The sequence below is a fragment of the Rhinichthys klamathensis genome, unplaced genomic scaffold (genome assembly GCF_029890125.1).
Source record: "Rhinichthys klamathensis goyatoka isolate OS25496 unplaced genomic scaffold, OSU_Roscu_1.1 h1tg000191l_1, whole genome shotgun sequence".
Taxonomy (NCBI): domain Eukaryota; kingdom Metazoa; phylum Chordata; class Actinopteri; order Cypriniformes; family Leuciscidae; genus Rhinichthys; species Rhinichthys klamathensis.
Window position 1 is genome coordinate 832,077 of NW_026606717.1, and position 26,641 is coordinate 858,717.

At 40.4% G+C, this 26,641-nt stretch overlaps 1 protein-coding gene across 9 annotated transcripts in view; it reads right to left on the reverse strand.

Annotated features, from left to right (window-relative positions):
- Positions 1 to 26,641, reverse strand: part of nrxn2a (neurexin 2a) — a 452,348-nt gene that overhangs the window by 134,542 nt on the left and 291,165 nt on the right. Inside the window, exon 1 of one of the 9 annotated variants that reach the window (XM_056262004.1) lies at positions 1,389 to 2,866. The exons of the other annotated variants lie outside the window; for them this stretch is intronic. Within the exon in view, the coding sequence (XP_056117979.1) occupies positions 1,389 to 1,692 (304 nt within the window). The 5' untranslated portion in view covers positions 1,693 to 2,866. Of the gene's footprint in view, positions 1 to 1,388; positions 2,867 to 26,641 lie in introns of those variants that run through there. 9 annotated transcript variants of the gene reach the window in all.

Sequence of the window (26,641 nt, forward strand, 5' to 3'; positions counted from 1 at the left end):
GCAATACTGAGCTCTGTTAAGCTGTTTCATACAATTCTGGTTTGAGGAATAGCAAAGGCAAGTGTCTGACAAACTTAAAAAAATTTGAGAAGTGTGAAAAAAGCCTTGTGCGACTAATAACATCTGTATTTGACTTTTCATTTTAAATATATACACTATCATTCAAAAGTTTGGGGTCGGTAAGATTAATATTCATGCTTTTGAAATAAGTTTCTTATGCTTACTAAAGGTCTTTGCACACCGAGTCCGAAATTCTCTATCCAAATTTCCGCATGTTAAGAAGTAAATACGTCAAACTTTCGTCCGTCATAAAAAAATTCGGATCGGGTTCGATTCTTGCCTCCGTAGCAAGCATTTTGAGAGGTGTTTTGAATTAGTCACCGAATGTGAATATGAAAAAAAAAAACGCATACGAAAATTTCGGAATCAGAGTGCAAGGACCTTAAGGCTGCATTTATAAGATCAAAAATAGAGTAAAACCTTTATATTGTGAAATATTATTACAATTTAAAATAACTGAAAGCAGCCATTACTCCAGTCTTCAATGTCACATGGTCCTTCAGAAATCATTCTAATAAGGTGACTGACTTGGACAATAATTTCTTGTTATTATATAAACACAGACACACATGCATGCTTGTTAGAAAAAAGTTTTTGCTAGTAAAATAGTTTTTATTGAGATTTACTGGGTTGTTAATCTCCCACCATTTGTTTAAAGATTATTCAAATAAAAATAGAAATCAGCATCGTTATTAATTGGTTATTACAATTATTTGTTTTTTAATAATCTGTTCATCTCAAAAAATGGTGGCAAAATGACATCCAAATAAATCACAACAAAAGCTCTGACCTATCAAAGGAGATGTAGGACCAAAAGCATAATCCCAAACTCCAGCAGGTGATTCAAACCTGTAGCACAGGCCAGCTATTCATATGTGAGGATTATCACTGGAAAATGACACGCTCACTGGACACTCAACATATGCTAGAGCTCAGCAGAAAGACAGGTTGTCAATGCTGCACACAATCTTTGATTGACACAGGTGTCAAAAAAGATGCCTGGCAAGGAGCAGTGGCGAGGCAGGACATGAAAGGAAGCACATCTGGCCCACACTTTTATCCAACAAACCCATCCTTCTTCTGAATCTGCAGTGAGTGCAAAGAGCACAAGGCCACTCCCCATGCGATCTATTAAGGCACAGATCAAAGCGCGCACGTGACGTACTAAGTGAATCTCAGGGCATGCGCACACATTTAAGTGTGCTGTATCAACAGCCTGCTTTCCAGTGGAATAATTCTCCTTAATCAAATCAAAGCTTTTTAGAACCACTGGGTCTGAGCAACCCGGTCGATAAAGAGGAAATGCTGAATAAATGGTGAGGGCTTACCGTGGCCTCCTCTCGTGAGGAAGGGCATCCTGTTGATGTTGATGGGTATGGTACCATGCTTGTTATGGAAGTGATGGACATGGTGTGTGGTGCTCAGGCTGGAAGACACACGGGCACTGGCCGTTCTGTCCGGCACCGAGGCCAACAAGGCCAGAGATAATGCAAGTCTCCACCAAGAGCCGAGGCCTAGCCAGCTGCCTCCGCCACACTCCCAGCCCAGCAACACCACCTCAAGCTTGGGGCAAGAAGGCCCGGCGTAGGCCCTTCCACACCCCATTTGTCCCACCCGTTGGAAAGAGTACATCTCAGAGAGCAGTGCCCATGTCAATCATTATCCACGGGTCAAATAAATGATGCAGAAGTAAACAATGCCCAGAGGCTTTCACAGTAGGTTTCCAAAAAGACGATAAAATCCTCAAAAAGAAGAAATTCCTTTAAAGTATGGCTTCAAAAAACCAAAGGAAAACAAAAACAAATGGGCTGTTCCTCCTGGCTTTTACGCTCGATGATCATCAAAACCCCCCCCCCAAAAACCACAAAAAAAAAAAGAGAAGGAGGGCAGGCTCAATCAAGTCGATAGTCATCTGCGCTGCAACTCCCAAAAGCTTTCTAATCACGGCCGCATGGATCAATAATTCTGGATGCAAATTTTGCGACTTAATTGAAGAGAGGAAAAACGCTCCAGGTGGAAAAGATGCCGGGAGGCGTCTCCCTTCCGAGTTCCCAGCCTCAGGTACGGCTTACACGGCTATTTAGACCACTCTCCCTCAGAGGGCAGCTCCTCTATCACGCAAGAGGAGATAAGAGACATCCCGGTGGCTAATGGATTATTCTAATACTGATTAAAAGATGACAGGAAACAGAGAAAGGAAGAAACAGACTGAATGAGACTGACCCTGGGCGCGATGGAGAGCTCACGTTTCCTTTTCACAGACGGAGAGAAAAAGAGACTTCTGCTGCAGCATGGTAGAGGGAAAAAGAAGCAAATAAATAAATAAAGCCGGCTGCAGACGCAGCGCGAAGCTTCTCCACTGTGTGCTCCCTCTAGAAGTGGAAGACCTGGAGCGGAGCTGGATCAGTTTTCCAGCACCATCCTGGATCGCTCTCTTAGATTCTTGTCTCTGCCTCTGATGCGAACACCGTATCGATTAGCACTGCATTTTATCCCTCTTTTCTCTTCTTCCTCCCCCTCTCCGATAGGCATTCACTTGCTAATGTGCTTAGTCTGACAGTGTTACCAGCAAAATGCCCCTCACAGCCGAAGTGTGGACGACCAAAATCCGTATGTGCGCCGCTGTGCTGAAATGCATGCTAATTCAATTAAGCTCCTTGCGATCCTCGATAGCTCTTCTCCCGGGATTGACGGGACAGATAGCAAAGACTGAGAAAAAAACCCCTCAGAAACAACAAGCGTTGCTTGCCGCAAGCGTGAGGTGCAAGACGCGCGGTCCTCTTTCTGGATGCTCAACCAGAGACTGCTACAGAGATGGAGAGAGAGAGAGAGAGAGAGAGAGAGAGAGAGAGAGAGAGAGAGAGAGAGAGAGAGAGAGAGAGAGAGAGCGGTGCAGTGTGTGTCTGAGGAAAAGAGAAAGAGAAGGGAGGGGTGCGCAGGGAGCGGGCGATCGTAGTGCATAAGCACACATGCAGACATAGAAAGAAGCCAAAAGATGGAGAAGAAAAAGGAATCAGTTGCACGGCAAAGACACAACCAGGAATACAAATTCAGAGCGCTGCGCACGCTCACCACAGCCTCTGAAACACACCAGCCCCACACTGCAGAACTTGACAAGTGAAGATGCTGTTTATTCCTGCAGTGATAAATGAAAGTGATGAAGAACGAGAGAGTTTTAAAAAGGTGTTTTTGCATTTTACAAGTGGTTTATTTTCAGCAAATGTGGAAATCACACTCAGGAAATCTGAAAAGTCTTGCTTGTGCCAGATGCAACCCACCCCCCTGCAACCAAGATAGTTGGTTCCCCGATCTTGATGAATAATTTAGTACCAGACAAAATTTGACGGCAAATGCCTGCCACTGTCTTTCTCTCATATTTTCTAAAAAGTTCAATTCCACACTCATTCATTAGGTTTTTCTATTAAAAGAAGTGTTTATTCATACAGAATAATTTACTACCTACAAAGGGTCCGACAGATATTCAAATTAATTTACATGAGTTTGACTAAAGGCTCATGAGATCAAATTGTGGAGTTTTGTGACGCAAACATGTTAGATTTGAGACAATACTACAAACTAAAACATCTACTGACATACTCCTAAATACTGGCGAAAAATGACTTTCAATAGACACACACACACTTAAGTGCTGCCAAATCGATTAATCGCGATTAATTGGATCCAACATAAAAGTTTGTGTTTTTATAATATATAATATATATATATATATATATATATATTTTGCTTCGTATATCACAGATTCTGAAGTTAAAGGGATAGTTCACTTTGAAATTAATTTTTGATATGTTTTAGCTTACCTCAAGGCCATCCAAGATGTAGGTGTCTTTGTGTCCACAGTATTTTCAATTTTGTTATTTTTAGGTCAAACCGTTCTTGTCTGTCAGTCATTTGATGCAGGCCTATGGGGTCCACCTCAAAGAGCATGCACAGAGAAGTCCAAATTAAACATGATTTAATGACTCGTAAATGTAAGTACACATTGATGGCCTAAGACACGAAACGATTGGTTTGTGTGAGAAAACAAACAGTATTTATATCGTTTTTACCTCTTGTAATCACAGTCACGTCCAAGTACTCTGATGGCGCGGGCGCCTCTGTCTGCGCAAGCGCCGGCAAGCCCCGGTGTATTCGGGTTCAAATAAATATGGTTGAGAAATAAATTCTACGTTGTCTGTTGATATACCGAAATCGTCTTCCATTGCGATTTCCTGTATGTTTAGATCTTCACAGTGAAAGGTAAAACGTCTGAAATCTCTGTGTAAACAATGATTGACGTACACACGCGAGAGATCACTTCCGGGGCTTTCCGGCGCTTGCGCAGTCATCAGAGTACTTGGACATGACTGTGATTACAAGAGGTAAAAACGATATAAATACTGTTCGTTTTCTCACACAAACCAATCGTTTCGTGTCTTAGGCCATCAATGTGTACTTAGATTTATGAGTCATTAAATCATGTTTAATTTGGACTTCTCTGTGCATGCTCTTTGAGGTGGACCCCATAGGCCTGCATTATATGACTGACAGACAAGAACGGTTTGACCTAAAAATCACAAAATTGAAAATACTGTGGACACAAAGACACCTACATCTTGGATGCCCTTGAGGTAAGCTAAAACATATCAAAAATTAATTTCAAAGTGAACTATCCCTTTAAATGTGTGTATATCAATGAATTCCAAACATTCGTAAATAGGGCAGGCTCATTCTTAATTAGCCTAATCCCGCCCATGAGTTACAACTACGCAAATTACGTGTCCAGGAATGCGGTGGAATCTTCTGGACTTCCTTCTCAGCTTTGGCTCCAGTATATTGCATAAATGCTAAAGAGACTAATTGGCCATATGCCTAGCAATAAATATTCAATTATCGTGTGTCCACCAAAGCATTTTTAGCCAGCTAAAATATGCCTGGTGCTCTTCTGAAAAAGGCCAACTGGTGGCGCTTGAAAGCGCTTTGCAATTGCAGCGTTTTTCCAGCTGAGATACTTCGGTTGCTATGATACAGAATATCCATGGCAGTAACGTGTTACTAGTATGTCATTTTAAAGGGTATTACTGAATCTAAAAATGCAGTAACAAGTAATATTAACTTCTCCATTGTTGTTCAGTTGTACAAGTAGGATGATTGGTCGGTGTAGAATTTGTCCCACCCCGCCTCCACTGTGATTGGATGGCTGGGTAAACCCAAAGTTGAACAGTAAAAAAAAAAAAAAAATGATTATGGTAAATAGTGCATCAAAAGGCAATGTCATCAGTTTGCCTATATTAGGACACAGAACGTTCAAATGTGTTACGCACCATTTACACATGGTAGGGAGCTGGTGTAAAAACATTTTGAAAATTCGAACATTTTCGTGAATCCGAAAATTTACGTCAGAGCGGCTTGACAAACGATTTACACAAAAATAATTTCTGCTCGTGTTTCATGAATGAGGTCCTATGTATTGTTCTGTTTGTTTTGTATATATATACGGAATATGCATACATATGCATACAGTCAAGTCACCTTAAATTCTATAGCGCTTTATAAGATTGTTTACAATACAATACAGATTGTTTCAAAGCAGCTTCACAACATTAACAAATTCACTCTCCTGTAATGCAGCTCTACCAAGCCAATAGTGCCATTATACAGCTCAAGTCAGTTGTTGTGTTGATTCAATTCAGTTCAACAACTGTAAAGTTCATCAATTTGTGCAACAATTGTGCATACATACTATGTAAACAGTGTATTTGTGCACATACAGGTACGTGTGAGTGCTATCACAAACTCCCGTGCACTCCATTGCACACTGAACAAGCAAAAGACACAAGATAGTACTATTTTACACTTGTCATATCCGTGTGTAGTTTGGCATGTATGGCTAATCATTTGAGAGTTACTCAATCATTTAAGAGTTAAATAGTTTTGAATAAAGTGTATGCTTTTGCAAGATATGTGTGATGCTAGCAGATAGATAGATGGATAGATGGATGGATGGATGGATGGATGTAGACACCCAAATGACTTACAGCTCTTGGTATAATGATAAGAATGAATGGAGGGTCTCGTCTTTGCATGATGCTAACCAGTAAAATAATGCTAAATGACAAGTATGTTATGGCTATGACGTAGCTAAAACGTAGTTTCGATTGGAAATCTATTAAAGCACCAATGAAAACTGTACTTGCCAGCTGGTACTGGTAAAAGCAGAAGTTTTTGATCAGTAAAAATGTATGGACACTACAAATGCTGATCGTTCCATCAAAATATGTGAGAAAGAGAGATAGAGAGAGAAGGACTGAATCTATGCTCCATACATCAGATAAATCACCCAGGATAGAGATCTCAGTTGGGATTGCCTTGCCGGTTGAAAGGACGTGTGTGGAAAAAAAGGCCGAACAGCAAAGAGCCAGAGCCACCTTTCATGGTGACAGGAGGAGAGAAGCAGGTCATTACTCAGACAGAGGGAGGGAGCGAGGGGGGCGAGCTGCCGCCAATGAGCTGGGTTGATTGAACAGAATGGAGAAGAGGAGGGGGCAACTCCGTGTCATGGCAAACAGTGGCCAAGTCTGTAAATCTACAACGTCGGGTGCAGCTAACGGCCAGTTAGCCACACTGTCGACTGCTCAAATGAACATGGAGGCCTGCTCGTCGAGATTTAGCCCCGGGGCAGGCCGAGAGAGGTGCCCATACCACTGTAATCGATTCTCATTTCTCTGCAGACCGTGAGCTGGAGATACACAGGAGATAACCTTGAGATCAGGTGACACGCAAAAACATCCATACCAAAGGATCTGGGATGCAGCGTCGAAAAATAATCAATGACGGTAGTCGCCATTTTCTATCTAGAGGTGGAGAGATACATGCAGCTCCGGTTGCATAATGTAGCCTAGATAACCTCAAAGACTGATGATGATGAAGGCTGAAGTGGAATTAGGGCGCCGGTAATTCATAAGAGGTGTCATCAATTGTCAGTGTGGTGGATTGGGGACATTCTCCTCAGCGGCGATGATATCTTCATGAGGGTTCACGGAGATGAAAGACTGGTATTAATCAATTTGCCAACCCTGGGGTTGCTCAGCACGATAAGAGACGATGATATCTGGGCTGCGCGCACTTTGGGTGCGAGGCGTCCCTGAGTTTAACCATCTTCCACCAGTCAGGCTAAGCTATTGGCCATCTCCTCTCCACACAGCATGCTGGCTCACTCAGAGTCGCATGCGATAAAGGTGCTCACCAGGAGGCGAAGCACCAATCATGTCCATTGTGTTGGCTTCAGAACCTGAAACACTTATGGTATTAGAACACGCTGCTGTTAGCAGACTAGATGGAATAAATAAAACGGCCCAGTAGAACACTGTCCACTCTTACCAACACATATATGTAATGCGTGTAATATTCATTCAAAAAAAAACATAAATGCTTGTCATTACATTTGAAAGTACACCATGGGCCCTATCATGCGCCAGACAAGTGTTTTTTGCTAGTTTCAGCCCGAAGCAGTTATCATTTTCACGTCCTGCGTCACGTTGTTTAAATAGCAAATGCATTTGCGCCTTTCTGTGCGCCCATGGGCGTGCTGGTCTGAAAACGAGGTGTGTTCGGGCGCATTGTTGACGTGTTGCTAATTTGAGGCAACTGAGATAGACTGCACCATTGACCAACTGAAACCTGGTCTAAAGTCAATGGCGCAATATTTTTTTGTTATTTAAAGGGCGCATTAGTAATATGCGCATATAGGTGGGTGCACAACGCGCGTACACTCTGCTTATTACACTTACAGGGACGCGCAGCAGCACACAAACTTACCAAATATTAAAAATAAAAGGATTACAATGTAAGATTCATATTGTGTACATCAAGCGTAGCGTCAGTTCTGGCAGGTCACGTAAGTCAAGCTCGCATCAGCTTACTCTCAGCTGATCCACGTCTACCTATAGGAATACGACGCCTATCACTGCATACATACAGTCGTGCTCAGAATTAATGGCACCCCTGGTAAATATGATCAAAACTGGCTGTAAAAAATAAATCTGCATCGTTTATCCTTTTGATCTTTCATTGAAAAAATTGCCAAAAATCTAACCTTTCATTGAAGTAAAAGAATTGAAAGTGGGGGGGGGGAAATCACATTATGAAATAAATGTTTTTCTCCCAAACACGTTGGCCACAATTATTGGTACCCCTAGAATTTTTTACAAGTAAAATATCTCTGAAGTATATTCCCATTAATGTTTACCTTTTTTTTTAGCACACCAGGGTGACTAGGAACATGAAATTGTCCAACCATGACTTCTTGTTTCACAGGAGTTTAAATATGAGGAAACACAAAGGCCAAATTCACTTAATCATCCATCACAATGAGTAAAACCAAAGAATATAGTTCTGATGTGCATCAAAAGATTGTTGAGCATCACAAAATAGAAAGTGGCTGTAAGAAAATAGCTAAAGAATTGAAAATCCCCATTTTGACCATCAGGGCAATAATTAAGAAGTTCCAATCAACTAAAGATTTTACGAATCTGCCAGGAAGAGGACGTGTATCTATATTGCCTTAATGGATGATTAGTTGAGTCTTGGGGTCAGAAAGCCTATTAAAAAAAATCAAACAACCCCTACATCACCACATGTTGTTTGGGAGGGTTTCAAGAAAAAATCCTCCTCGCTCATCCAAAAACAAACTCCAGCTAATTCAGTTGTCAGACACGACTGGATCTTCAAACGGCACAGGGTTCTGTGGTCAGATGAAACAAAAAAAAATAGCTTTTTGGCAGCAAACACGCTAGATGGGTTTGGCGCACACAAGGATAAAAAGTACCCCATGTGTACAATTTAATATACCGTTGGATCTTTAATGTTGTGGGCCTATTTTTCTGCTGGAGGTCCTGGACATCTTGTTCAGATACATGGCATCGTGGATTCTATCAAATATCAACAGATAAAAAATCAAAACCTGACGCCTTCTGCTAGAAATTTTATAATGGGCCGTGGTTGGATCTTCCATCAGGACAACGATCCAAAACAAACATCAAAATCAACACAAAAATTTGTTACGGAGCACAAAATGAAGCTTCAGCCATGACCGTCCCAGTTCCCTGACCTGATGAGTGGAGTGAACTGAAGAGAAGATGGCGCCAACGTGGATCTGGGAATCTGAAGGATCTGGAGAGATTCTGTACGGAGCAATGGTCTCTGATTTCTTGTCAGGTGTTCTACAAACTCATCAGGCATTATAGGAGAAGACTGTTATCTTGGCAAAAGGAGGTTGAAAAAAGCATTTAATAAAAGGGTGCCAATAATTGTGCCCAATGTGTTTTGGAGAAAAACATTTATTTCATAATGTGATTTCCCCCCCACTTTCAATTCTTTTACTTCAATGAAATGTTAGATTTTTGGCAATTTTTCCAATGAAAGATCAAAAGGATAAACAATGCAGATTTATTTTTTACAGCCAGTTTTGATCAAATTTACCAGGGGTGCCATTAATTCTGAGCATGACTGTTTATAAGCTCCTTCAGTATTATCAGCGGCTATCACGTTTCTCGGGAGCTAATTACCCTCCTCCATCCCCAGCTCCTCCTCTCACCCAGTCAGGATTTGGCATTCTGATTCCCCTTAAATCAGAATAAATTCTTGAATTATGTTGTACTGGGGTTAAAATGGGGTTATTGCTGCTCTCCCTGCTCTTATCCATGCTAGGCTGCATATATGCGCAGGGAGTTCTCGCCGAGGGGCCCGTTTCACAAAGATAGACTTTGACTATGGCTTAGATATAGTAGATAGTCTGACTTCAGATAGACATCTAAATCAGACCGTTGCACAAAGCACTTAAGACTCTGACTATCTTAAGTAGGACTACACTGCAATGCATTCTGGGTAAAATAAGACACTTTTCAGTCGTCGCCCCTCCTTTATGCTTCCGCTCCTCCGTGAGAGATACGAGACCGGTGCGTCTCACAGGTGTCGCTCTTTATCACTCACGCCACTGGCCTCGCGCCGCTCTCACGTCAGCGTTAATCCGACCGTTGAGCGGAGCGTTAAAGACGTACAGAAAAGATACAAAAATATATTTCCAGTAGGTTATTGCGGTCCCTAAAAACCCTTTCCCTTCTCATAGCTCTCTCCATAACGTCGTCAGCAAACCACAAATTATGAGCCATTCTCCCTTTTCTTTCGGTTGTTTGTAATGTAACTGATTGTTACTGCTGGTTGTCAAGGTAACAGAATCTTAGACCTAAGTTAGCCTGGGGGAAAGGTGTCTAATGTTTTTGGTCGATGAGCTAATTTTAGACTTGTCTAACACTATTAATAGACCAGTCTAAAATAGCTTTCTGAAACCGGCCACAGAACGGAACCATACCGCCAATCCAAACTGTATGCTAATTGTCAATCGTATTTGACGATAGTGGTCCTGACAGAAATAAAGATATGGGGGAATCCGGCTTGTCGCGTAGATGGTCTGTTTGCGTGCTTTAACCTCGCGCACGAGCTGATCCGTTCGCAAATTCCACCATGTAAATAGCAATCCACCATGGCGCGAGCACAACTGGCTTTTAAAGGGAATGGGGTTGGTTTATTGCACATTACGCCCAAAACACACCCGTTACTCATTAAGAGCATAGAGACAACCCTTTTAGACCATGCGCTGGGTGCAGAGACCATTTTTCCCATCATTAAACTAGCAAAAGTGGATTCGGACACGCCCTAAGTGCACTTGCGCCCTGTGCTTATGCGCTTAGATCGTTAAAATAGGGCCCCATATTTCAAAGACAATAGAAGTCATTATGAGATTGATATAAAATATAAAAGGTGTATTAAGTCCTACTTAAAAACGCTCTTAAGTTAAACTAATTGCAGTTAATATAAATTTAAACTATACTACATATAATTGTAAATAACAAAGATTACATTCAGTTTATTCTTTTAGAGTATATTATTTCTGTAAAAAGTACTCTTTTTAAAAAGCATGATAAAGTGTACTTTTTTTTTTCAAAAGGGGCTGCATGAGGGTGAGTACATGATGACAAAACTTTCATTTTTAGATGAACAATTCATTTTAAATACTTTAATATGCAGAGACAACTGTAACCAAGCCATTTATACATGGGAGAGGACTATCTGTTTGCCCAAACAATGGAAGAGGGAGGGAATGTTTAGGGAAACCTGCTTTTGCAATGCAATTCCATTTCCTGACAATAGCGGCACATAATTGACTCACTTCACCTTTAAATGCAGTCGCCCACGTTAGCACAGCTTTTTTTGCTTATGCTGACACACTAATGACTAGCTTATTGTAACATTCCCTGTTGGTCTGGTGGATCGATCTCAGATGCTATTGAAGAGCCTAGTTTATTCCTTAATATTGTGTAATTTGTGATAAAAACCAACAGTGTAATAAGTGTGTGGGGATAAACAACAGGAAGAGAGACATCATCTGCACTTTCTTGCATCCTGAGCATTTCCACCCAATACATTTGTGCAGTAGCCCTCGGGGAAGACGAGGCCGGATTAATAATGGCAGTTTTAGTATAATTACTCATAATGCCTGCCTCCTCTGGAACTAATGGCCCGCGGTTGAGATATCTGCTGGATTTAATTCAACTTAAAGAGACAGCACCTCACATTGCTCTTTAGGGGAAGGGAAAAAGCCCAGTGTGAATACACGCCTGGCTGCACCTAAACGCACTCATCCAAAACCACTGCGGTGCAAAGATCGTTTGACAGGTTAAGATTGCATTGCCTTTTAATCTGGCCATGGTAAGTTTGTGTTTGAGATTTCTGCCATTTCAAAGGATTCTATTCTAAAATCAGATATTATGTCTTGATTTATGAAAACGCAGACTATATTTTTCCTTTGTCTGCGGCACAAAAGATAAGAGGGAGGTATTAAGAACTCAGGAAATGGCACGAGTGCCATACTAGTGGAGTCTCTCTTATCAGAACAAATTCTGCCTGAGCCAGTTCTGCTCTTGTCCGCTGAGAGAGTATATTAAAGCAAACAATATTAAACCAATAGGATCTGGATCCTAGGACCTTAAAGCACATATATATATATATATATATATATATATATGGTATAAAAGATGTGAGATCCAAAGCATATGAAATTCTCCCTTAAGGTAATATAAAACAGAACAGAACAGAACAGATCAGAATAGAATAGAGATTATTTTTGCTGCTTCCTAAGATACCTTGTTTTGTCTAAATTCTAAGGCAGTATGACAAATCCTTCATTTATCAGCCAACTCACTCTGTAAAGAAGTCAATCTAAGATGGTGGATGAGGTGAGAAGTAAACATTTTTTCATATGTGTGTGCACTACTGTTCAAAAGTTTGGGGTTAGTAAGAGATTAATACTTTTAGTAAGGATCCATTAAATTGATTAAAAGGGACATTAAAGACACCAATTATCTCACAAAAGATTTATTTTAAATAAATGTGCTTATTTTGAACATTTTCATCAAAAATACTGAAAGATGTATTAAATATTAATCAGCACATCGGTTTTCAACATTGATAATAATAAGAAATGTTTCTTGGGCAGCAAATCAGCATATTTGAATGATTTCTGAAAGATCATGTGACACTGGATACTGGATAAATGATGCTGAAAATGCAGGTTTACCATCACAGGAATAAATTACAATTCAAATATTTTGATCATAATAAGTGCAGCCTAGGTAAGCATAAGATAATAAAAATCTTACCGACCTCAAACTTATGAATGGTAGTGTATTTTTGACTCAATATTCAAATCGACACGAATGAAAACGAGGTAGTGAATTCTGTTCCATACGTACCATCGTGTTGAATAACTGATTTATGAATAATTAATAATTACAAATAATGTGTATATGACAGCTACATGTAATAATAAAATCAGCATAAATTTTACATGTCAGTGATTAGATTAATTATTCTACTTATGAATTATAGTGTATTTTTATGCTTAAGAGTATCGTTTCATTATCTTAGCAACACACCAACATTAACCTAAAAACTTTCATTCAATACTGACTGATATCAATAAAATAGTTCATTGTAGTTAAGTGATATTTGTGTATATTTTTATTATTTTCACGCAGTTAGCTTAGCAAAATTCTGACATCTCATTACTTGAATCAATTGTGATTTGTGTCACCCGGAATGGCATGGCCTATTTATGTGGGACATGGCCCACATGTCAATACTACCAATGTAGGCGTTCCAAAAAATGGGGTTCCATTAAGTTTCTTAGGATGCTGACTTAGAAGGTTGCTGCCTATGTAGGTAGCTCACTATAGGTAAAAAAAAAAAAAAAATTAAAATTAAAATTAGCAACTCTGGCAAACATTAACCTGAGTGGGTAATGGTCTGAAGAAAAAAACAAAATGTTAATACATAACAGACGAGTTCCTATGTGAGCCCAGCACTGCAAAACAGGGCAGTAGCACAAGAAACCATAACCATTGATCAGACATACACGGTTCCTCATCTGCTTGTGGAACATACAGTGAGGAGTGTGTGAGAAGCAGCAGGCTGCTGTCCATGTGTTCTGCAGGCTTGCCCACATGGTGTCAGTGCACCAGGAGCCTCATCATTCATAGTGGGTGGCACAAGAAGGGCGAAGAGACTGTACGAGCATGTGCACGCACTTAGGTAGGTGGGATTGTGTGTGTGTGTGTCTGGGGGCCAGGTGCCACTAGAAATGAACCCAACCATCTGTGACAGAAATACTTCTTCCCATTATGTGAACTGTAAAGGCCCACCTGTGCAAAAGCCAGCCCTTTGGCAGTGTGGGATCCACTCCAGGAGCAGTAGGCCTTAATTTCAATTAGGACAGCTCACACTTGTTCTCAGTGCCAACATTAGACAGATACATCTGAGGGCACAGTGTTAAAGGACCATCTCCGCTGAAGCATTTAAAGAGCGAGACACCAATCACTGTGCTTTTCTTTGAATTTTGGTGAAGGAACTCGATGTTCGATTTGACACGAATGAAAACGAGGATGTGAATTCTGTTCCATACATATCATCTTGGGTAGTAGGTCTTTTTTTATTTTTTTTTATTTACATAAATTTCATCAGCTGAACTAATCTATACAGACCTTGACTGATTTTTGCCAATGTTGAATAATTGAGACAAAATACTGATTTGTGAATAATTAGCCACTAAATTTTTAAGAATATGACAGTTATTCATTTATTTAATTTCATTTTTTTAGTCTCATTAATGCATTTCTTTCATCTCATTTATTTTTACTGATAACCAATGACTCAAAAGCTGTTATTGGGGGCCTATCAATCTGGAAAAAACCCCAAATAAAATCCCAGCCTCATTTTCATTTACAATTCAAGGTATTTGCTTTTATTCTGCAAGGACACATTAAATTGATGAAAAGTGAAAAAACACATTTATAGTGTCACAAAAAAAATCCATTTAAATAAATGCTGTTCTTTTAACATTTCTATTTATAAGGACAATGAAAAAAATATTAATCACTGTTTTCAACATTGATAATACTAGAAAATTGTGATCTTGAATCTTGAGCACCAAATCAGCATATTTGAATGAATTCTGAAGAATGAATTCTGAAGAATGAATCATGTGACTAAAAGGTTCTGAAGAATCATGTGGCTGAAAAAAACAGCAGATTGAAATAAATTACATTTTAAAATATATATCTAAAAAGAAAACAGTTATTTTAAAATGTAATGTATTTAAACTGTATTTTTTAAATATATGATTTTGAAAATCGGACGGGACTACTGTAGTTTTCAGGGGGATGTTAGAAAAATTTGTTTCACAGACGTACTTTGCGATTTTAATCCCGTCCGAATCTGCCAAGTCTGTGTTTTTCTCACACAACCTCTGTAAAAATTCCAGAGCAAATTACCTGCTGTTTTTCGGCAAACACACCCGTCCTCTGAGAAATCTAATCCTGTCCGAATGTGAAAGTCTGTGATTGGTGATATTGTATTATTATTCCCCTAATGCATTTTTGAGCTACCTAAGCTATCATTTGTGCAGCAGTATTCCGCACCTTTCAATATGGATGGTATCCGACGAAAAAAAATAATAATAAGGAGAGCTAGATCGCAGAAACTGCAAAGACTGACCATTTTAACATCAGCGTCAGGTACTGTAAGATAATTGTCTGCTCACTTATGTAGGTTTATAGTAAGCAGCCAATAAGATGTCTAAATACGATTTTTATAATAAATCAAAATTATATCAATACATATTTCATTAAGAGGCATTTACGTACTGCGCGCAACCACATCACGTCTAGAAACGCACACTTCCTCCTCTGTAATAACCATGGAGATATTAGTCCTCTACGAATCGGTACATGAAATCACAGACATCGGGGGATAAGAATTGTATCTCAAATGTAGTTTAGAAAACTAGTCCCATCTGAATAGAGCTTTTGGTGAGCATAAGAGATTTCTTTCAAAAACATTACAAAATCTTACAGACCCCAAACTTTTGAACAGTAGAGCATGTCAAATGAAATGTCTAAATATGAATGAATCATATTTGTAATTGTTTGTTTAAATAACCAGAACAATGCTGAATGCCACATAATAACATGCCTATCAAAAAACAAAAACTAAGCTTCCAGACTGCAACAATGTTATGCCAGACAAGAGGAACATCAAAATAAAAGTAATTTCTTTAAATAAAAAATATCAATAAAAATCTGAATCCCCAGAGCCCTAAACATCCTTTGCTTATGCCAGTCACATCCTGAGCTCATAACCCAGGGTAGTACTGTCATCATCGGCCTTATCAGATGCTGTATAATCCTCTTAGGTTGAGGGGGGAGGAGGTTCATATACTATATGCAAGATGCGTCTCATCGTTTACCCCTTGATGTGATTAAGCTTGAAATAACTGAGCCAATTTTATGGATATAGGATCAGTCCTATTGCCGTTGTGAAAGTTGCATTTGAGAAGGAAGCTCTATGGTGGGTGCATGGACTCGTCCGTAGGTGTGGTAAAGGAACCATCTAGTATTGATGAGATATATTGTTACATCATCAGAATTATTTTGGGTTTCAAAAAGAAAGGCAAAATTGTGATTTCTGAATAGACTGAGAAAAAAAATCCACGTCTTTTTTTTGATATGAAACATGTATGTGACTAATTTTCAAATGGGTTTTTATGCCATAAGCAATGCCAGAATTTGAGGAGGCATGTTTACGGAGTGGCTGTAGGTTCCAGTCAATTGGCAGTGAATTGAAATTTTCTCTTCCTTGATCATTCGAATTTACTGCTGTGGATCACAAATACCGCTGAAAAGCCCTCGGAATTATCTAATAAGCAAATTACTTAAATGAATCCGCTTAGAGGTGAGAGATTAAATCTTTTCATGTGGAACATTCGGTAATTCAAGAAGGCATCTGAAACCAGCCAAAGGCAGGTGCTGAGCCAAGATAGAGCCAGACTCACTCTTAAACTCTCCGCACTGTTTACAAGAGCACATCGTACTGCTGCACAGAAAGATGATCGGGCTGTCAGATAAAGTCCATTGATTCATGCTCCTTCTGTAGACCAAAACTTCTTCAAAGAGTCGGATGAGATATATATATATATATATATATAAAGAGCAACTGCTGTACTATGTAGTGAAGTATAGACTGTACAATTATACGCATAAAACACTGCATAATTTTATACCCTGGGAAAATTACTTCAAATGGTCACAGTGGGAAAGATGAATCATTTGCAATAGAAAATGACCAAGACCTTTGGCATGACTTATAGAAAATGAGTCTAATATTATGGTGCTTTTTTCATTTAAAACAGACACAGTGGAACGAGTGCTGACAACTGTCAAGAAAAAAGGCCCCTTTACAAAGTCTTGAATTATTCCCCTTTACAAAGTCTTGAATTTGTTTTTGGGGTCACCTAGAATAGGTTTTCATGCTTCAAAAGACATTTTTCCCATATTTTACATTGTTGCAGCACCTCTTTTCCCAGTCTGTAAGTAACGCTCGGTTTAGTACCTGTCTCTATGAAGCCCCGCCTTCCGAAAAGCACAATGTGCTCTAATTGGCCGGCTGGACCGCCGTGTTGTGATGGGTCAACCGCTTCGAGCGTGTTTGGGAAATGTCTCACCCATTACCATAACTGCGAGTTTCAACAAACTACCAACGCAACTCAACCAGGCCTTGTCCCTTTATTTTGCATATGCCTTGAGCGGGAATTATTTAAATGAGGAATATGACGTGTGTATCAGGGCTATGATGACATGTACCTTCCCGGAAGAAAACTCCAGACTGCAGTCGAGGAATTTCAGAGAGTTCAAAAACAGTGCTAACTGATATAGATAATAACTCCCTTTAAAGTGGGACTTTGTAACTTTGCATACTTTTTGTTCATGCTCAAACAGCAACTTGCACACTTGAGTTGAAAATGTAAAAGAGCATAATAGGGCATTAAATTAAAATACCAATCAAATGATTCAGTTTGCAAAAACACATGTAAAAGTCCTGCAACATTTAATAAACACAACAGAAGCACAACAAAATGATAATTTTTTTTCATCCTAAAAAAGTAATAAATAACACATAATCCAATAAAAAGTGGTTTTCCTGAGTTTTGAATGTAAGCTTGCAGTGTGTATTGAATGTTATGCAATACAAAGGCAGTGTACCATGAAATAATGGCAAAAAACAAAAATCTTATTGAATTGTATTAATGGGCTGAAAATAAAAACAAATATACATGTGTCCAGTCCATTTCATAATCCAATGATTCCAATGAACCAGTTGCTTTTAGCTCGATTCACAAACAAATGACTCTTATGAGATGGTTCTTTTAATTAATTGTTAATTATTGCTTTGAGTAAGTCTAAACGAAACACCAAAGTAATCCTATGGATCTATGGATTCTGTGATTCTCTATGATGCTATGTGAGCGTATACTGTATGTGAATATTTACCGCTGGGAAAGCAGCCTGCACCTGATTCACACATTTATGTTTGTGTGTTTATGCGAGGGTGGACGGCCGAGGGCTTCGTGTGGTGGGTTTGTCAGCCAAGGTTCAGCCTGCAATGGAGTCCAGTGATGTGTAAATCAGGTGAAGGTGTAGCTGAGGGCCAGCTTCGGACCAGCAGAAGTCCAGTTCAGCCTGGCTGAGGAGCAGGAGATTGGACAACCTGTCTTCACTGCCGCCCTCCGGACATCATCCAGCCCACTGACATTGCGGCGAGGTGACAAACACAACCCGGCCCAAACAACCGCAATCATCTCCGTAACGGCCTTGTCCACAGTGGCCCACGCGCTTGCTAGCTAAACTAACCAAGACATAACTGCACTGCAGTACAGCTAGTGCCTGAGGAAAAAAACGATGCCTGTCTTTTCCTTAACATGGCCGGGTTTCTCCGCCAACGGAGGACACATCTTGCCATTGACCTGTGGAAGACATTCTATCCATCTCACGTTGGGAACAGCAATTGCTAAGTGCCAGGGCAGACCCATTCATAATCAGTCTGAGCAGATCACTGCTAATGCTAAGAGTGCCGGAAGAGGGATGAGGAGAGCTAGCGTCACAGAGGGTTCATTCATCAGGCACCTGCAGTGGGTCTGATACTGATACTAAAATACCATTCCTCCCAGGCCCGGACTGTGGGGGTGTGCATGATGGATGCACTAGATATACTGTTCCCACTCCACAGCAACCACACACACAGCCCACAGCTAACGGAACGTAGGCTGTGCAAGGGAATGGCGGCAGAGTCGTCGAATATGAACACACTTATTACAGTGCTGCCAAACATTTTTCTTTAGGGAACTCCCAAAGCCCAATTAGTAAGTCTAAAGCACCCGTTCATCATCAATTAATATTACTTGTATTACAAATCTCACCATATCATTATCAGTATTATTACTATTCACTTTAAATAAAAACAATCAATGTGAGTGTGGATGAAAAGCAGATTCATCAGGTCTTCTCTCACTTCTTCCCTTAATGAGACACTTTGCTTTAGGGGTACAACGGATCAAAAAACTCACGGTTCGGATCGTTTCTCGGATCAGAGTCACAGATCGGATCATTTTTCGGATCAGCAAAACATTTAAAAAAAAAGACAAAGCAAATAAACATAAGGGTTGACTGACCGAAACAGGCCCATCAGGATACTCTCTGTCTTACATGCGCACACACGCAAAGTCTCTCGCTCTCTCCCTCTCTGCCGTGCGCGCGCTACACGGTTTGGAGCACAGTATGTTCTGTCTCGCATGCGCACTCTAGATTCCGGGAGATTTGAACTAATGTGCGGGCATCAGGGAGCCACTATCAATATGCGGGATTTTTATAGGTTAATTTTTTTATGCCAATTCAGCGCAACTCCAAAAAGGAGGACAAAATGAGTGTCCGGCTTGAGGCTGCGCCGGACAGGGGGCTTAAAATCCGGACTGTCCGGCCCAAATCCGGACGTATGGCCACCCTACTACACACCGTCACGGTTTTATCCACTAACCTCTTTCCTTCATCATTATATTTGACAGGGAAGCCAAAATGCTCCTAAGGGGATTTAAATGACGCGGGGTGTTCAAGCTCCTCCGTTCGCCATGACCACGCTGTGTGTGGACTGAACATGCGCATAACTCTTCTTTTTTTTTTCATAAATCAATCCGCAGATCACGTGTGTGCCGAACCGAAGATATTGATCCGAACCGATCACGGATCAATGATGATCCGTTGCACCACTACTTTGCTTGTTTGTCTTTCACATGTTTGGACAGTCCTGGAGGCAATCAGAGAGCAACTTTACAACTTTAGAGATGAGTAAAGAGGCACTATTATCACGTTTACTAAAAAAGTTAATTCTCACAGACAGACAGACAGACAGACAGACAATGTGTGCTTTACTGTAATTGACAGCCAATATCCTAGTAATATGCACGCTAACATGCAACTATTTGATAGTGAGAATTGGACCCTAAACTAAAGAATTGCCCACTACTTTAACGACAAGACAAGGTGATGTAGCTGTTGTGGAAAAAACTAATAAGAAATACCAGTCAAAATCGCTCTCCCTTCCGCCAAGTTTAAAGTTCCCACCCAACACGGCGGGCATTCATGTCCAATTTTTAACTAGCAACCGATAATTATTTACGATAATTCCGATAGCACGTGAAGGCAGCATTAGTGAAAAAAAGAAGAAGATTGAAACTAAGCTGCAAAATGGCCTGTTTGTGTTCTGTACAAATATTACTTATATTATATTATATTATAACATTTACATTATTATTATATGTTTATAACTGAATATAATTAACATAATATTAATATATCATATTGTTCTACATTATCATTTATTTTAATATTTTAAGCTAGAATTTCTGTTGTTACCTCTCCAAGTACTCCCAACCGAATTAAGTACCTGTGGGGGGTACACATACTCCCGGTTAGGAATAATTGCTTTACAAAATTTCAAGAATAATAGTGTCTCAACTCCCACGTAACCAAGTAACATTTATTAAAAAAAACACATCAAGTCATCGGTACACGCTGTCTTATGTAGGTGGCTGAACACATAGCAGCTCCCACAATTCCCAGGTGCTTCCCACCCCCACCTCGCGCCGAATGGTGCTGTGCTTCTGCATTGTCAGCTTTCTTTGCTCCTTTCATTTCCTCCCAGTGTCCTCCCTGGCTTAAACCTCAGCCCTGATTGGCCGATCATTACCCAGCCTCCATCAATCACACGCCTCTCTCTGATGGAAACCGCTCAACACGTCGCTTTCTTACAAACTATTGGCAAGGCTGTCAAGAACAATGAGGGTCAACGGTCTGTGACCATGTAACCGCGAGAGCGAGGCTGCAGGGAAAGGACGCTGCAAAGCGAATTGAAGCTCGCCAGGCTATTGTGTGAGGTTACAGTCATGCATACGATTATTTGCCCACAAAGCATCTCCATAGTGCTGATGGTGGGTTTGAAATGCGCGAGTGGGAGGAGGTGAGGGCTTTGGGCTCCTGCTGTCTTTGGCTCTGCTGTAAACAGCCCTGGCTAGACTTCTCGCTAGCAGGCACGGTGAGTCATGTCACCTAGCGTTGCACACAAACACATTAGCTTTCCAATTAAAGCCAACCAAGGTTCTCTGAAGCCCCCCTTCTCACGCTGGGCCCAGAGTTGGGCCAACCTCATCCCAAGGTTTTTGACGTGAGAGGAAGCGAAGGGGACAACAGGAAGGAACAAGTGAGTCAGAGGCCGAACAGAGGACGACTGGAGTAAAGATACCACTATAAATGGGGGGAAGGACGGCACAAGACCCACTGGGCAGGTGTCCTCATTGCTACTCATTTAGAGTAGGGCAGAGCTGAGGGTTGCTCCTCTGAAACACTCCATCAAAAAAGCCATCGGAGACGTAGATCTATCTCATGCTGGGATATTTTTAGGTCGGCGTCAAGGAATAGCATCTCCTAGATCTATGATGTGTGCATCAGACTAAAACATTCTGGTGACACTTTAAAATAAGGTTTTATTTGTTAACATTAGTTAACATGAACTGACAGTTCTTCTGCAGCATTTATTAGTATTAATCTCATCATTTACTAATACATTTTTTAAATCAAATCATGTATTGTTAACATTAGCTAATGCACTGTGAACTAATATGAAAAAAAATGTATTGCTCATTATTAGTTCATACATTAACTAATGTTAAGAAATTAGATCTTTTTGTAAAGTGTTACCAACATTGTATGTCTTCCAAGGCATGATAATCCTGCTGTTCCATTTTAATTTGAATAACAACCCAGTTATACAGTACATTGTGCATATAGATAAATACAAATTTTATTTGCCTTATTAAAAATGGAAAAAAAAAATTATATACAAATTTATGTCATGAAACTCTAGATAGCGCAGGTTGATAAGTTCTTAACTCATTGCCATTGACGGCAATTTCCGTAATTTGTGAGAAAACCCCACCATTAATAGAATATTCCAGCTTTCCGTGTTGTCACTGTTATACGGTAGGGGAACGCCATTACATATTCTCTGAATCTCCTGATCAAAAAACATGCGAAGAAGATGCAGAAACAATCTATATCATATGCATATGTAAAATAACGCGATCATCAACATTAAAAAGCATATGAATCAAAACTGCCTAATGTTACTGAATGAAATGTCGAGCCAGGACGAGCTACAGGACTGTGCAAGCATTCGGGGTGTTGATGGACTCAATCTACTCCATCTATGCTTTGATCATCGTTCTGAATCCCATTTGGATGTAGTCTTTGACAAAGACGTGATTTTCTCAGCTTTTTCCTCAAAATGTTACTTTTTCATGAAACTTACCTACATTCAAGTATTGATAAAAAAGAATGCATGAAGCCAGAATAAAACTGTTTTTTTTTGTTTAAAAGCAGAGGCTCTGTTCTTTCTTTTGATGTATTTCATGTTCAGATATTCATACAACAAAATATTCTGGTGGCCATGAATTTTTGTTAAAATTGTCAAAAATGCTGGAAGTGGCTGGCAACTAAACAAACAAAAAACAAAAACGCTGTCAGTGAAAGAGTTAACTCAATCTGCTTGCAATCACGTCATTCTCTATAGGCGAAAGCTGATTGGTTCCTTCTGTATCAGTAGCCAATGAGCTTGCTGCTCAACCCTCCCTGTCAGCATTTGCTATATAGCAGTGCAGTGTTCTTCAGACACCCACCTTCCCCAGCTCCACCTGTATAGATCTGCTACAGGTAATTCATGTACACTATATCGTACAGCAGCAGCATGTCTTACTTGCTCCCAGCAGCATGTTGTGTATGTATTGGCAGTAGCAAGACCTGTCCTAGCTCTGCAGAAGTAGCAGCAATGAACAACAGCAGCAGCAGCGTAGATCTATTCCACCAAGACCCAATATATTAACATTGTCATATGCATTACCATGCCAAACACTCAGAGTTGTCATGACAGAAATATATTTATTCTGTAAATCCATGCTTAAGAAAATTGACTTTCCATTGATTTGAATGTGACAACTTAATGTTTTTACAAAATATTTTCACAAAAATCTGCCAAACAGTCAGATTTATTTTTATGACCATACAAATCTTCAGATGGTCAGATTCTAATATTGCGATTGTTCAAAGGATGGGCAGGGCACCAAGCGCTACACATGCCCAGGAAAAGCACAACGTTTGACAGCCATTTCACACATCATTATTTCTTCTGGTGTTATGAATAACAGCATATGTCATATTCTCTCCATATTACCTCACTGTGACTGGGTGAGACAAGTTTGTGGACACCAGACAGACGTCACTGACACGCAAATGTGGGCAGTCATGCACTCAACAGTAAGTCATATCAATCCGTTATATGTGAATATGATTAATCATGACCAGGGCAGGACTTAGGGGTTTGGGGGCCCCTGGGCTTGAGCTTATGTTTGGGCCCTTCCTAAGCTACAAATGACCTCAACTAGAACATCAGTATGGAGTTGCAAAAAAATGCTTTTGAGGTTCCTAGAACAATTAATATTGCAACATGCCTAGCCTAATCAAAGTTTGGATGTAATATTAAATAGTCTTTATAAATACAGGGTGTGCTGTAGATCAAAATGCCTGATAAAACACTGAGCAATAAAGCCAGAGATGAACAGTATTTTTACATCTATTGTCATATCTGTGTCCTCTTAAGTCAGATTCTTAAATTTATATCAAAAAATTCAATCAGAATAAAAAGACACTGTATGGCTATTACAAATCAAATGAAATCAGTAACAACAAAATCCATCTTTGGATTTACACATACTGTTTAATACAGCTCAGACATGACATGCATGGATTTACACTGCAATTATAATTATAATTTAAGGCTAAACGCTTTAAAGGTGCAGTATGTGATTTTTCGAAATCGTTGTTGATATTTGAAATCAACCCAAACAAACACACCCCTCCCTTCATTGCTCCACCCCCAAAATGCACAAACACACAGTACAAGAGTGTAGAGGGATGGGAATTGATAAGAATTTAACGATTACGATTCCATTATCGATATTGCTTATCGATTCGATTCCTTATCGATTCTCATTGGGTGAGGGAATAAGTACAAATTGTTTGTTTGTATTAACTCGCTTTAATATCTGATCAGAAGACACAGCACAGAGTATCAGGGGTGTGAACCTACACTGGTCTCACGGTTCGTCCGGTTACGATTATCATGTCATCGATTCAGTTCAATTCGATATCTCGATGCATTACATGCACTGCAACATCAATTTTCCAATTTACTTCAAAAGTGATGTGTGCGTGCGTGCGTGCATGCGTGTGTGTGTGTGTGTGCGCGCGTCTCATATGAGTATGTGCGTGGAGAGTTTGTGTGCGCGCGCGTCTCATATGAGCATGTGCGTGGAGAGTGTGTGCGCGCGCGTCTCATATGAGCATGTGCGTGGAGAGTTTGTGCGCGCGCGTCTCATATGAGCATGTGCGTGGAGAGTGTGTGCGCGCGCGTCTCATATGAGCATGTGCGTGGAGAGTGTGTGCGCGCGCGTCTCATATGAGCATGTGCGTGGAGAGTGTGTGCGCGCGCGTCTCATATGAGCATGTGCGTGGAGAGTTTGTGTGCGCGCGCGTCTCATATGAGCATGTGCGTGGAGAGTTTGTGTGCGCGCGCGTCTCATATGAGCATGTGCGTGGAGAGTGTGTGCGCGCGCGTCTCATATGAGTATGTGCGTGGAGAGTTTGTGTGCGCGCGCGTCTCATATGAGCATGTGCGTGGAGAGTTTGTGTGCGCGCGCGTCTCATATGAGCATGTGCGTGGAGAGTGTGTGCGCGCGCGTCTCATATGAGCATGTGCGTGGAGAGTTCCGCGCATCTCGTGTGTGGAGTTTGCGTGTACAGTATGTGCGTGAGCGACTTTATGTGTGTCGTTGTGCATTTCATATGTACTTGTTTGCGCATTCAGCAGCAAACATGTATGTTTGACTACGTAGTATATGTGTATGCAAGTGTTTCATATATGTGTGCGTGAATGAAGTTTGATTTAAGCTCTAGACGGCGCCTCATATATTGTCGTCTTTTCGCGTGAAATATAACCAAAATTTAGAGCGCTTCTGCCTCGATGCCATGTTTGCTGCGTTCTGAACCAAAACAACGCAGAGCGTTTGTGACGTCATGATACATTTGCAACGAGCGGAACCGATAAGCGGAATCGTTAAGCAGGCATGCTAACGGTTCCAAGGAATTGGTTCACTGGGCACCGGTACACAATAATACAGTACAGTACACAATAATATAAACAAGCAAGAGTTTGTTGTTAGTCGCCGGCAGCACACACTAAAAATGTTACTCAAGTATGGAGCAAAAACAATGCAACCTCAGCATCTGTTTTCAGGCCTTCTTGCTTAGGTCTCTCCAGCGCTGGAAAGCTTTTCAAATATTAATGTGGGTCCTAAAGCTCTTTTCTGATCATAACCCTTCTTTTTCCAGTGATATTCCTCAGACATTTTCTCTTTTGTAATGTCTCTCAGCCATCTCTCTTTCTGCAGGATTTCTTCAGAACTCCCTCTTGCTCTCTCTCCTCCCCCATAATGAGTGGACATGCCCCCTACTGCCGATTGGCTACAAGTTTGTTGTGGTTCTCAGTCCGATCCACATTCACATTCAGTGTTTTTGAAAAATTGCTTACTGCACCTTTGATGGAGCTGTTTAAAGTAGCCATGTGATCACAAATAAATAAGAGCAGATGCGTGCCCTCCTTCTGTGTGAAATAATGATAAATACCAGTTTACGCTGTTTGATTAAGGCCTCTTACGGCCCTTGTTCGCAAAGGCTAGAAATCTGAAATAGGAACATTGTTACTGCCATTCATACTGTAAATGGACACAAATCCCGAGCTGATCTAGTCGAACAATTCTGAGTTACCTGCAATTATGCACTTGAAAATTGAAAAACCATTTTCATGGATCTGTGTCCACATATATTGTGGAACAGTAAATGTGATACACCCTCCTTGTGAAGCAGCGTGTGCATTCATGTAGCAAAGAACATAAATACCACCAAAAACACTGAAGTTTCCTTTCCCCTGCTCTCCAGAGCGTTACATTAGTCCTGGAAATCCTGTAGCTAAAGGGCTAGCAGCCTTCACTTGGGTTTTGCATCAACACCTCGTCACAGTCTATTAAGAGTCTGATTGCCAGGTAATTATTATGCACCCAAATTAGATCGGACCACATTGAAACTAAATTAAATAATCATGCATTAACAGTTGCTCATCCAATGGGATGGCTGTACACACACATTAGGCTGATGCCAAAGACGTGTCCATAAAGGTAGAACGTGGAATCCCTAGGGCTCAGGTTGATCACAAAGCATACACTGTACTCTGACAAAGTAGATGACATCAAAAATGCTAATGAGGATCTTGAAATTAAAATGAATTAAATAACGGCAAGCAGAAAGCTGAACGTCTGAGGAATATGTGCACACGCTACGTGTCTTAAGAGAGAATGTGATATCACATCTCACACCTTATAATTTTACACTTAAAATAATTATGACTCATTTGAAACTTGCTAAAGGAGCATAACTACAGGAATGACCCGAGGTAACAACAAATGGATTATAAATGGAAT